Below are 14,438 nucleotides of genomic sequence, written 5' to 3'. Positions count from 1 at the left end.
TGGTGCAAGGAGAACAGGACTTTACTGGGGAACAGTGTATCCTAACAGGATTTTTTCCAAGTCAAGTTGTTGTCCTTTCAGTCGTAGTTGTGGAGGGCGCAGTTCAGCTCCAGGTCCAGTTGCCATTGTTAGTTGCAGGGGGCGCAGCCCACCATCCCTTGCGGGGGTCAGCAACCTTATGGTTAAGAGCCCGAGCTCCAATCACCTGAGCCACCAGGCTGGTCCCCAGAAGCTTTTTTAATTTGATTAAGTCCCATTTGTTTACTTTTTCTTTTGTTTTCCTTGCTGGAGAGGACATATCCAAAAGGATATTACTAGGACTGATGTCAAAGAGTTCACTTTCTATCTTTTCTTGTAGAAGTTTTATGGTTTCAGGTCTTACATTTGACTCTAATCCATTTTGAGTTTAATTTTGTATATGGTGTAAGAGAATGGTCCAGTTTCATTTTTTTTTTTTTGCATGTATCTCTCCAGTTTTCCCATCATCAGTTATTGAAAAGACTTTTTCTTTTTTCTTAGTTCTTTTTTCTTTCCAGTTTGGATGCCTTTGATTTCTTTTTCTTGTCTTATTTCTGTGGCTAGGACTTTCAATACTATGTTGAATAAAGTGCTGAGAGTGGGCATCCTTATCTTGTGCCTGATCATAGAGGAAAAGCTTCCAGCTTTTCACCATTGAGTATGTTGTTAGCTGTGGGTTTGTCATATATAGCCTTTATTATGTTGAGGTAAGTTCCCTCCATACCTACTTTTTTTGGAGTTTTCATCATGAATGGATGTTGAATTTTGTTAGATGCTTTTTCTGCATCTACTGAGATGATCATATGATTTTTATCCTTGGGTTAGTTGATGTGGTGTATCATGTTACAGTTGATTTGCAGATATTGAACCTTCCTTGCATCCCTGTGATGAATCCTGCTTGATCATGGTGTGTAATCTTTTTAATATATTGTTGAATTCGGTTTAGTAGGATTTTGTTGAGAATTTTTGAATCTATGTTCCTCATGAATATTGGCCTGTAATTTTCTTTCCTTTAGTGTCTTTGTCTAATTTTGTTATTAGGTAATGCTAGCCTTTTGGTATCAGGTAATGCTAGCCTTTTAGAATGAGTTCGCAAGTGTTCCTCTTCAATTTTTTGGAATACTTTGAGATAGATAGGTATTAATTTTTCTTTAAATGTTTGGTAGAATTTATCTATGAAACTGTCTGCTCCTGGACTTTTATTTGTAGGGAGGTTTCCTTCCTTCCTTCTTTCCTTCCTTCCTTCCTTCCTTTTTTCTTTCCTTTTTTATTACAGCTTCAATGTTGTTGCTAGTAATTAGTCTATTTAGATTTGCTGTTTCTTCCTTGTTCAGTATTGAAAGGTTGTATGTTTGTAGAAATTTATTCATTTCTTGTAGGTTGTCCAATTTGTTGGCATGTAAGTGTTCCCAGTATTCTTTAATGATTCTTTGTGTTTCTATGTTGTCTGTTGTGACCTCTCCTTTTTCATTTCTGGCTCTTTCTTTTCTTGATGAATCGGCTAAAGGTTTGTTGATTTTGATTATTCTTTCAAAGAAGTAGCTGTTGGTTTCATCAATCTTTTCTATTGTTTTTGAAACTCTATTTTGTTTATGTCTGCTCTGATCTTTATTATTTCCTTTCTTCTATTTTGGGTTTTGTTTGTTCTTTTTCTAGTTCCTTTAGGTGTAAAATTAAGTTGTTTATTTTGGATGTTTCTTGAGGTAGGCCTCTATAGCTTTGAATATCCGTCTTAGAATTAACTGCTTTTGCTGCCTCCCATAAATTTTGGGGAGCTGTATTTTCATTTGTATCAAAGTATTTCTGAATTTCCTCTTTAATCCATTTGTTGTTGTTGTAGCATGTTGTTTAATCTCACATGTTTATGTTTTTTTCAGTCTTGTTCCCATAGTGGATTTCTAGTTTCATACCACTGTGGTCAGAAAAAAATGCTTAATATGATTTCAGTCTTCTTGAATTTATTGAGACTTGTTTTGTAGCCTAATATGTGATTAAGTCTTGAAGATCACATGTTACTTGAAAAAATTGTGTACTCTGCGGTTTTTGGATTAAAAGTTCTATAAATGTCTGTTAATTCAGTCTTGTATAATATGACATTAAGGTCATTATTTCCTTGTTAATTTTCCATCTGGATGATTGTCCAATGATGTTATAGGGGTATTAAAGTCCCCTACTATTATTCTATTGCTGTTACTTTCTTTCTTTAGGTTCATTAATATTTGCTTTATGTATTGCTGTGTTCTGTGTTAGTTGCACAGATATTTACAATTATTATGTCTTCTTGGATTGACCATTTCTCTTTATATAAAGTCCTCCTTGTCTCTTTTTACAAACTTTATTTTAAAGTCTATTTTGTCTGATACAAGTATTGCTACCCCTTTCTTTTTTTTTCTATTTTTATGCAGTATCTTTTTCAATCCCTTCACTTTCAGTCTCTGTGTGTCTGTCAATGTGAAGTGAGTCTCTTGTAGGCAGCGTATAGATGCGTCATGTTTTTTAATCCATTCAGCCACTCCGGCTTTTGAGTGGAACATTTAGTCCATTTACATTTAAAATAATTATTGACAGGTATTTATTTCTTGGCATTTGGTTGTTTTTTGGTGGTTTTGTAATTCTCTGTTCCTTCTTCTCTGTCTCTTTGCATTTGGTTCGCTGGTTTATTTTGTTTGGGTTCTTTTCTCTCTCTCTTTTTTTGTGTGTATTTTTGGTAATTGTTTTGGTTTATGGTTACTATGAGGATAATATATATCCATCTACGTCTATAGCAGTCTTACTTTAAGCTGTTCAAGTTTAAACACAATCTAAAAGCTCTACATTTTCACTCCACCCTCCACACTTTGTGTTTTTGATGTTATATTTTATATATATTTTTTGTTTTGTGTATCTCTTGATTATTTATTACAGTTACGGTTAATTTTGCTACTTTTGTCTTTTAACCTTTGTATTAGGTTTTTAAGTGGCTGATCGATCCACTGTGGTAATTCTATATTTGCCTTTACCTCTGAGATTTTTTTCCCCTCTATTATTTCTGGTTATGGCCTTTTCTGCATAAAGAAGACCCTTTAACATTTCTTGTAAAGTTGGTTTAGTGGTGATTAACTCCTTTAGTTTTTGCTTGTCTGGGAATATATTTATCTCTCCTTCAATTCTGAATGATAACCTTGCCAGGTATAATATTCTAGGTTGTAGGTGCCTATCTTGCTCTTCCTCCCTTCTGGACTGTAAAAGTTCTGCTAAGAAATCAACTGATAGCATAGACCTTTGCATTTAAATAGCGATATAATTTATTATATACATAATTATAATGGGTACAATTGATTGTTTTATTATTTCACTTTGCTTTATAAACATTCTTCTGCATAGTTTTTATAAATACAATATTTATTGGCTTACATAATCATGTAAGCAAAATAGATGGAAGGTAGGAGCAGGTACATTGCAGAAATGTGACTGATTTTACCAGCTAATCAGCTTTGGGAAGCATGCATTGTGTTCCTACTAGGACAAACTTAAGAGTTGAGGTTTTAGCATGTCGTATCCCTCTCCAGATCAACCTGGATTCATAGTCTTCTTCTGTTTAACTAGATAAATGTTATCACGCTTTTCCATTTAATCTCAGCAAAATATTATTTTCACTTAAAATATGCCAAACCTAGTTTAAAATACCCTTTTTGGTTACTTTAGCATGTTTAAACTCATGCATTATTTTAGTCCTCTTTTTTAGTATAAAAATAAAATACACAATATAAAAATGTATTTTTAAAAAAATGTATTTCATACTTAGGGAAAGATTTCCTATTTGATAATCCCACGCCCAGCAGAGATGACCACTATTAAACTACTGTTTATTTTTCTGTATTTTAATCCATGCATTTGCAAACGTTATATTATTATTAAAGATAATTCTTCATAGGGTTATAATATATGGACTATTCTACAACTTGCTTCTTTCTCCTAGGATTACAGTAATCCATTTAAATCACATTTTAAAATTTATTAATCATCTCTGTTGTATTGATTTCTCTTAACTCTTTCTGAATTTTAAATGTCTGATTAGGGAAGTGCAAGATTTATCTAATTTTGCCAACAACTGGTCCTAGGATTTTATTTCTCATTCCTAGTTTCTGTGTTTTCTAGTGTTTCTTCTGAGGTCCCAACTTGTTAATTAGTTCTATATTTTTACTTATTTTATTGTGCTTCATTAGTCCAGGACTTAAAGAAGTATATTAAAGTATCTCGTTGTCAATGTGTCTTAGGTAATAACTTGTGTTTACCATAGTTTTTGCTTTGTTTATTTCCAACCTGTGTTGTTTGGCTGTTAAGATTCTTGATGGCTAGATCTTTGTTGTGATGGTTATAATTTGAAGGTGACCCTTTTTGTGCTATTGATGCATTTCATCTTCAATTCAGGTTTGTCTCATTTTGTTGGTGACTCCTTTTTCTTTATTTTTGCATGGTATAGCTTTTCTCATCATTCACTTGCAAAGTTTTTGACTTCCTTTATTTTAGCTCTTTTTCTTATAGATAGCATGTAAGCAGAAATTCGTTTATTGATCTTCTGAGTCTTTTTTCTTTTAGCAAATGATTTTGTCTTACAGTTGTTTTAAGGATATAATTGATCTTTATTCTGTCATTTTTAATATTCTGTTTTATTGCTCCCTCCCTCTCCTTTGTTTCTATGCTTTTGCTATTTTCTGCACTTATTTTTTGAAAAGTATACAATCTATAGTTTTGTTCATCGAGTAGATTTTTTATTTAATCTTATCAAAGACTCCAAGAATGAAGTGTAGGTATTGTTTCCTTTTCACAGTTAAGAAACTTAAGTTAAATAGCTTGGTCAAGTCCACACAACTGGTCAGCCCAAACTTAAACACGAGGCTCACCTGACTCTGAAGCATGTGCTTTTTGCTGTACCCATGTCGCCTTGCCCCTAAAATCTTTCAGGGTTTTAAAAAGTGCTAGTGATGTGATACAGGTGTTTCAGGATGTAATTAATAATAATAGCTACTGTTTATTTAGCAAAAACCTATACCGTGTATTGAGTGCAGTGTTGCTGTGTCCCACACTTTACAAGGCACTATTTAGCCTTCAGGAGACAGTGCCCTGGCTTGGTTCAGTATGCTTCACGTGCCCTGTGGTCTAGTCTTCCAACAATGTGAGGTAGGTAGTATTCTTACATTTAATAGGTGAGGGAACTAAGGTTCAAAAGGTTAAGTGATTTGCCCAAGGCCACATAATTTTTAAGTGGCTGAGCCATGATTCAAAATGAAGATTAAAGGCAGGACTATCAAGCCCCATAGCTTGCACTTTGCTGTGTTTTATGCCTTTCATTCTCATTTAATAAAATTAAAAAAATTAGTAATGAGTGTGTTTCAATCTTGTAAACTGTCATATCTCATATATCAAAAGCTATCATCTCTGTAGTAGCCATGTCAGGATTAATATTACTGCTTAGTAGGTTATTATCAATAAGAAGATTCATTTCACTTACCTGATGTCTATGCATTTTCCGTATTTTTTCTTTGAAATGTGAGGTGTTTTTTTCTTCAGGAGATGAGAGTTCATCCTTGTCTGAAATGCTCATGTTTGATAAGGCGTTTCTTCTTGTTGCTCTTTTCTCACTTTGTAACATTCTTCCACCCTTCAACCTCTTGACTTTTTTTATTCTCTTTCTTGAAGTTTAGTTTTCCTTCTAGCTTTCTTCCTATATTTCTGCCCTCTACACATACCCAGGCTTTACCCCTTCTAAGAAGCACTGAGGTACATCTCAGAAACTTCCTTATCTATTTACAGCATGTAAAATTGTCAAATAACTTGGTAGATTGACAGGCAGTATGTGGCTTCCTCAGAGTATTGGATCAGATTTCTTTAATTTTTACATCTGGTGGCTCTTAGGATAAACTATCTTTTGTTATTTCCCCAGTAAAATTTGCTTATGGTAGAGTGTCTTGGTTTGTACACTCTTAGTTTCTGGTGAGCTGATAATTCTTTTTTGTTTTACTCTTCTGTAAGAGGGAACAACTATTTTTTTTCCCTGGGAGAATCAAAAGACCAAAGAGTAACTTGGTTTGTACACTCCTTATTTCTTGTCAGTTGGAAGATATTATCCTTCTACTCATTGGATTAATTTTTGTTTACCTGTTGATAATAACCTTGGCTAATTTTGCCATTGTCACTATGTAATTAGGTAGAACCCAGATTGGCTGCAGTCAGCTGAGTATCTTTGTACGGGCGTCAGTGTTGTACAATTGAAGTCAGAAAGCTTCCAGTCTGAGTCCTGGGCCCACCCACCACTTACTAGCAGTGCGGTTTTAGGGCGCATCGTGAAAGCTCTGTAAGATTTAGGGTCCTTGTTTGTAAAATGGGGGTTATGTTATAATACCATTGTCATCGGCCGTTTTGAGTATTGAACATGGTAATGTGTATAAAATACAACATATCAGACACATTATAGACAATAATGTCTGGAGAAAGTGAGACATCTGCTTTCTGTTACCGTGGAGATCACAGCACAAGACACCCAAAGCACTAAAAAGTCTTGTATGTATAATTTTGTAAATTTAGAAAGATTGAGAAAAATTAAATACAAGCATAATGGGAAAGAATTCAATGCATGCTAAATTTGTTATAGCATTCTTTAATTGGCTACTTTAAATGCCAGGTTTTAAGAGGATTAAAAGTGAGGTAGGGTGTTTATTCTTTAGTAAATAGATATGGAAACAAATAATGTATTTATTGAGAGTTATATTGCCAATCTTATGTTTCTCTAGGCTGCCAAACTTTTTGATGAAGAAGGAAGGAAAAAATTCTTTACACAGGATATGAATAATATTCTTCTGGAGTAAGTAATTTTCTTCTTTGATTAAAAAAAACTTAAAAATTATTTAAACCTTAAGAATTCATTTAAAAATATAGTACGCCTTTAAGATACAAATACTGAGTGGTCGGCTCATCTCATGCATTAGGGCTACCTTGTCAGCCTCTCAGCGGGATTGTACTTCTGCATGTATCGTTCTCCAGGAGCCCTTAGGATAATCAGAGCTTCCAATATTATAACTGCCAGAGCCAACAACCACTGCATAGGTTGAGTAGTATTCTAGATTTAAATGTATTTCTTGTCAGCTTATATGAAAATATCCTTCTGAGACAGTTCTGAGTGTTTACATTAAATTAGGTATAATTTTCCATTTACTTTTCAGATTTGGGAAAAATAATTCCAGTGGTATCTAGTGGAGTTAATTATAATACATACAAACATTTATAGCCAAATAGGAAGTATATTTAATGAAGAAATCATGCTTGTAGGGTAGGAAGGAGTCCATTGTGGATAAAAAACAGAAGTTAGATTGGGAAGGAGAGGGTGAAGGCTCATATGTGATATAGGTTGTATTTAAATTAGTGGTAATTTTCACTCTTAAAGTGTGATACTAATGAAGCTGCAGATTCTAAGATTGTGGTCTAATAAGATGTACTTATAAACCTATTGGCTTATAAATTTTGACCATTGGTTATAGAAATTAAGTATATAATTGGCTGCAGGCAGAACTGGGCAAAAAAGAAGTGATCCTGGGGAAAGCAGCAAATTTTACTCCTGATGAAAATAATGGTGGTTCAGTAGCATCATATAGGAAGAAACAGGAAAGCAATGTTTCTAATACTATGATTTCTGTCTTTTAAATATAGAATGGAGATAGTTCATCATGAACTATAACGGACCGATTGGTTTGTTTGGTTCTGATAACTGTTTTAATTAATTGCAGTCTCTCATTATCCTGGAATACTTAAATTATGTTTTTGATGCCCATGGACTCATGAAACATTAACCTAGTATGCTGCTAATATGGTGAATTCCTTGTTCCCATTCTTCTGTATTTTAGCCAGGGAGATTCAGATTGATTCTGTCTGCCTGAAAGCAAGGCAAATAAATGCTTCCTGTCTGCGCCAGCTCCTTTTACCTATCTCCCTTAAAACCCCAGATTCAATAAACAAATAACCATTACTCATCAGTGCTGTCCCAGATTCCATAATCAGGGATCTGACTAGCTCTTCTTTTTCTTTCCACTTGAAAGCCCTAAGTTTACTAGATCAGGTCCTTTTCCTGAGACTGAGACAGTTCTTTTTTATTTTACTCTTCTGTAAGAGGGAACAACTATTTTTCCCCTGGGAGAATCAAAAGACCATCCGTGGAACATAACATCTCAAATAAGCAGAATATCAGCATTCCATTAACAGGCTTGTCTGTTATCCTGCCATGTCTATCTTAAAAGAAATCCTCTAGTTATTTTGGAGCCCATCTACTTTTTATTTCACAGAATATACCTCCAATTGTATAAGCCCTAGTGTGCAATTGATTTTTTTCCCCTTTTAGTCACTTTCTTATGCCCCCAGCCTGCTTTTCCGCTTTTCTAAACAAACCTTCCTTATTGCTCTGGGCTGAGTTCATCTTCAGGGGGCATATGGTACATGATTATTTGGGTTAGTTATTCCCATGAAGTTAACCAGGTGTGTCTTGGCTCTGTCTCATCGTTGCTTCCTTATGCTGGGGAGGAAAAGAGATGAGTTTGGAACAGGGAACCCTTTTACTTTTTGCCTAATCGGATTTGACATGGATCAAAACATACAACATGCTGGCTTGATCTCCTCCCCTATTTCCTCCTTTACCTCAAATAGCCTTTGCTACTAGTAAAATCTTGACACTCGGCCTATGATTCCAATTTATCCTGACAGTTCTGCTCAACAAGTGCTCTAGGCAGGTACTACCAATCCTACCGGACACTTGTAATGAGACCTCTCTGCCATTTCATCGTGAGAGGCTCCTGTAAGGAGCTCAGGAGTGAGTAGTGACTTTTGAATCTCAATATAAACGGGCTTATCAATTCATGTCTCTCACTCTCTGTCTCTGAAATAAAGGAAAGTTAACAAAGTGAAAGGATTGATCCTAAGCCACAGCTTTTCCTTCCTCTCTTGACGGGTGGGGAAAATCTCAAACAATTTTTCAACCACATTTCTAACCTGTTCTACAGCAGGCCTTTAGGGAACCCTAGAACCAGCCCACCTGAATAAAGTAGTTGTTCAGGGATAAGAGGGACGAACTCAGCTCTTGTCTATTTTCAGTTAACGCATCAATAGGCTTTGGAATACTTGCTATACGATAAGAGCTATTTGGGATTTTTAGTTTGGGTTATTGCTCTCTAAGTCTTTCATCACTTAGTAGTTTTTGATGATTGTGTTATTTGGACAATATTGATAGGATATTTGGAATAGTTGAGTAAAAAGCCAAGAAATTCGGTAGGTTCCAGAATTCATTTGGACTTAGAGTTTTTCTTTTACTGGTGTTTTAAACTGATTGAATCAGAAAAAATGTTTTGTTTTTTTTTAAAAAAGAGGGAGTTGATGGAATAGGAAGATATGTCATATATCTTCCATATGAGAAAATGACTGTATTTCTAGAATCCTGCGTGAAAATACCATAGTGGTTATCACTGAATATTCTTGAACAGGAGAGTCTTATTTACAAAGGTTGCCATTGCTTCAGCTATGGATTCCCATGTTGCATTTCTCTGAAGCTTCTCCAGGGACAAATGAGAGCCTTGTATAGACAGGGATATTTACTCAACAAAACCCATGTTTGTTCTCTCATGCATTAACAGCAGATGGTCCCAATATATTTTCGTTTCATCCATTTAGAGTCTTTAGTGATCTCATGCTCATAATTGATTATCAGAGGTTTCAGTCCCATTCATAATAACTTTCATGCATGAAAATCTGCTTTTGGATAGATTTCACTTAAAGAAGGAAAAGAAGCCCGATGGAAAGAAGGGGGCAGGACTCAAGAAAGTTCACCACTTCAGGAGAACCTTTATTTCTTTATGAAATAAATGTGAGAATATCTGAAATTCACCCTTTCATTGTCATGTGTTTGTAGTTGTCCCCAGATACTTCTTAAACCTTAGAAGATTGGAATTCTTAGGAAAAAAAATTAAAGGGGATGTGTATTCAAAATAGTCATGTGCTGCTTAATGATGGGGATACGTTCTGAGAAACGTTTTGTTAGCAATTTCATTGTGCGAACATCACAGAGTGTACTTCCATACACCTGGATGGTAGCCTAATACACACATAGGCTGTTGGGAATGTAACCTGTTGCTCCTAGGCCTCAAACCTGTACAGCACGTTATTGTACTGAATACTGTAGGCAATTGTAACACAATAGTAAATATTTGCGTATCTAAGCATAGAAAGTGTACAGTAAAAAATACATCATAAAAAATAAAAAATGGTCCACCTGTATCGGGCACTTACCATGCATGGAGCTTGCAGGACTGGAAGTTCCTCTGGGTGAGTCAGTGAGTGATTGGGAGTGAATGTGAAGGCCTAGGACGTGACTGTAGACTTTATAAACACTGTACACTTTGGCTACACTGAATTTATAAAACAACACGAGATTAAATCAAGCATAAGAAAAAATGACGCAATCAAGACACAAGGTAAACATAAGACGTATAAGGCTGCTACTGGTGTAACAGCATACTATTTTGTAGCAAATGTTTATTTTATATATATATATGTATTTACATATATATACATATATACATACATACATACATACATATATGTAGAAAGAATAATTAAAAAAACAATAAAAATATATGGTATAGAAAATACATAAGCCAGTAACCGTTTATTATTATCAAGTATTAGATGGTGTACATAACTGTATGTGTTGTTATACTACGACTGGCAGCTCGTGGGCTTTCTCACACCAGCATCACCACAAGCACAGGAGTAAATGATAGACATTACAATGGCTGTGACGTCACTAAGTGATAGGGAACTTTCAGCTCCATTATAATTATATGGGACCACTGTCATCCATGTGGTCCGTCACTGACCAAAATGTCATTACGTGGCACATAACTGCATACTCCTCTCAAATAGGAATTGTATATATTTGTGACAAACAAATACAGTCAATAACCTCGAGGGTTAGTATGTTTCTCTAATTTTTTCCCTAGTATTATTGGCTTAGGAGCAGGGAGTCAGCTCTTCCTGTTACTGAGTTACCATCTCTTTGGAAACCACTGATTTTTATAAGTAGGTCATTCAGTCAATCTATCCTTACTTGGAATCTCTTATTACTTGGAGTCACCATTTTATTTTCAGCCTCAACTAATCTTTAATAGTGGGGCAAACCTAGAAAGCTTCCCACCCAGAGTCTAGACTTTTAATGGAGATCTAACCACACACTGGTCTTTAACCAAATGTTTATACACAGAACTCATGACCATAGTGATTGTTTTTCATATGAACCTTTGCATTTGATCCTCTGGTTCTTACAGGTCTTGAAGTTCTTCCCATTTTTAAAATTGTGTTTGGCTTCTCTAATACCAAGAATTTTCTATTGCCAGGTCTAAGGAACATAGTTTTCCACATTTCATTGTTCCTGAATTTGCAATATTATCTTAGAAACAATGGATACATTTGATAGGGCAGGGTTCCTTTCCCAGAAGCTGTTATTTGAGTCTTTGGATGCATCTTACACTTGGGAAAAGTATTTATCATCTGCACCTTCTCTTTAAAGAATGTGAAAATTTGGGTATAGTTTGTTGCCAAGAGTCCCACTTTGATCTTGGCCTTCATCTTAATGTCTGTTCTCATCTACAGTAGCAGCTGCCAGATGCATTGTCTTCTATCTTGGAAGAAACTCAATTATTTACTCGTAGGCTTGTCCTGCTGAGAATATGATGGTTTTTCCTTTTATTTTTTTAATAATTATTAGGTGAAGTACCCATTTAACAACGTGATTTCTATCTTAAAACCTAGTTTATAAATGGAAATGGGAACTGGAGAATTGGAATAAATTGAACAAAGTATTAAATATCTAGTTTGTACTGCAGGCACAAGAAGGGAAACAAAGATGGATAAAACAGTCTGTGTGCAGCCAGAAGAGTTTTACCTCTTTGGAATCTGAAATTTTTTCAAACACCTTCTAAGGAAAGAATATTCTTAGAACTCATTGAAACTATGTGACTCACTAGTATAGCAATTGCACCAATGGTGAGGGAGAGTAAGGAGAAGTATGATAACTCTTTGAGGAAATGAGCTTTTGGTTAATAATGGAGTTCCTGTGCTTTACCCAAAAATGTAAATTTCCTGTCATGAAAAAATTATTTGCCAGCTTGTTTGTGGTTATATAAATTCTACTCTTAAATGAGACTCATCGAAATTTTCTGTAGCATTACTATTTATTGATTTTTTTTTTCCTTTGAAAAATACTGTCTGGGAAATCATGGAAAAGTAAAATGAGAAAAGAATCACTGCTTTTGCCTCTGTGCTTGTATGTTGGTACCTAAAAGAAACTCTGTTTATTTGTTGCTTTTGGTCAGCATTGAGTTACAGCTACAGGAACTAGGCCCTGTCATTCGTAGTGGTGTCTACTCCCATCTTGAAGCTTTTGTGCCATGCAATAAAGAAACACTGGTAAAACGTCTAAAGAAGTTGCATCTCAATGTCCAGGTAAGGGGAGAAGCAATATCTACACCAGGGGTTTTGTAATCTGTAAAGACGCTGGTTTCTGTTTGGGGCGTTTGCGTATTAATTGCTTTATAGTCATGTTGTATGTATATTAAAGGCATGTTGGAGCACTTGGAAAAAGACACTTTTCAATAATTGATAGGTTTAGGTGAAAAATAATGCTTTCTAAGGCGTAGATTCTTGGGCTGGTAAATTAACCTCAGTTCCACAGCTGACAAAATTTACCTTCAACAAATAATCTGACATATTTAGAGCTCAATATTCTTATTCCTGAATGGATCTGTATAGACATACACGGATTAATGAAAAGAATCACAGAGTTGCATGTAAATTTAAAGATTACTTAGTGTAATTATCCATGTTTTGCTAGGTTCTCCTTGGCTACAACCCAACTAAGCGATTGTCCAAGTTAAATGCTTCCATTGGTCAGCAGCTTATTTCAAACAGTCTCAGAAAGTTCTTCCACACGTTGAGCCAAATCCAAGTGCTTTTACCCTGTTGGTCCTAATTGTGCCTTTGAGTCCATTTACACATCTAGTCATTTGTCCACTTTGTGGCCTTTATATTTATTTTGGTTTTTTTAAAGATTTTATTGGGGAAGGGGAGCAGGACTTTATTGGGGAACAGTGTGTACTTCCAGGACTTTTTTTCCCAAGTCAAGTTGTTGTCCTTTCAATCTTAGTTGTGGAGGGCGCAGCTCAGCTCCAGGTCCAGTTGCCATTGCTAGTTGTAGGGGGCGCAGCCCACCATCCCTTGAGTCGAAGAATCAAACTGGCAACCTTGTGGTTGAGAGGATGCGCTCCAACCAACTGAGCCATCCGGGAGCTCAGCGGCAGCTCAGCTCAAAGTGCCGTGTTCAATCTTAGTTGCAGGGGGCGGAGCCCACCATCCCTTGCGGGACTCGAGGAATTGAACTGGCAACCTATGGTTGAGAGCCCACTGGCCCATGTGGGAATCGAACCGGCAGCCTTCGGAGTTAGGAGCATGGAGCTCTAACCGCCTGAGCCACCGGGCCAGCCCGGCCTTTATATTTTTTTAAAGCTTTTCTCATGTCCCCTTCTTCACTTCATCTAAAATGGTTTTCAGTACTTTCATTGTCCTGGTTACTTTTCCCTTACTGATTTGTTTGCCTGTATATTTTTAAAATATTTATAACTTTAACAGAAAGTAATAGAAAAGAACTTGAATGCAGTGTAATGAGAAAAAAGACTTTTCTATGAATAAAGGTATTTAATGGAATTAAGGGCAAGAACACAGCTAGGAAGGATGGGAACCGATTATTTGAATTAACTCTTTTTCTCTCTGCCTCTCCCCACATCTCATTTTTGTCCTTTTATGTACATCTGCAGATAAGATTACTCGATTCCCAAGGTCTTATATTACAGAAAAGCCACACAAAGAGACTGACTCAGGTCTCTCATCCCAATCCAAATTCTTGGGACAAAAAAAGTCTGATTATACTGTCTTGGATCAACCTAAACTTTCCTGGCCAGGGGTTGAGAGTCACACAGCAAAACATAGCTATCCAACGTCCACCGAAGTACAAATGGGGGAACAAGTGGTATCCTGGGTCACTGTACTAGGTGTGATCTGACAGAATTCTTTAGTATAGGTACTATACTTCTGTTAATAGACTACTTGTTTTGAACTGAAAAACTATAGTTCTTTCTCAGTTCAAAGCAGGTTAATGAACCAATGAAATTTATCTGAGATCTCAGATTTTGTGCTTATGCCTGGCTCCTTCAGACATTTACAGTTGGAGGTTACTGCCATAAGTTCAGGAGATACAAATGGGTAATAATAAAAAAAATAAAAAAAAAAGAACTAGAAGTTAGGAAACAACATTTTGCACATTATAAAATATTTTCTAAGAACATTTCCTAAAA

At 35.6% G+C, this 14,438-nt stretch overlaps 1 protein-coding gene across 3 annotated transcripts in view; it reads left to right on the top strand.

Moving 5' to 3' along the window:
- The window catches only part of UBN2 (ubinuclein 2), an 81,839-nt gene that overhangs the window by 25,465 nt on the left and 41,936 nt on the right, over positions 1-14,438 (top strand). For all 3 annotated transcript variants that reach the window (XM_033098592.1, XM_033098589.1, XM_033098591.1), the window contains exons 7-8: positions 6,789-6,859; positions 12,405-12,534. In XM_033098592.1, coding sequence (XP_032954483.1) covers positions 6,789-6,859; positions 12,405-12,534 — 201 coding nt within the window. The remainder of the gene's footprint in view (positions 1-6,788; positions 6,860-12,404; positions 12,535-14,438) is intronic.

Source organism: Rhinolophus ferrumequinum, chromosome 26 (assembly GCF_004115265.2).
Source record: "Rhinolophus ferrumequinum isolate MPI-CBG mRhiFer1 chromosome 26, mRhiFer1_v1.p, whole genome shotgun sequence".
NCBI lineage: Eukaryota > Metazoa > Chordata > Mammalia > Chiroptera > Rhinolophidae > Rhinolophus > Rhinolophus ferrumequinum.
The sequence above is the reverse complement of the archived record's forward strand: the minus strand, read 5'-3'. Positions and strand labels throughout refer to the sequence as shown.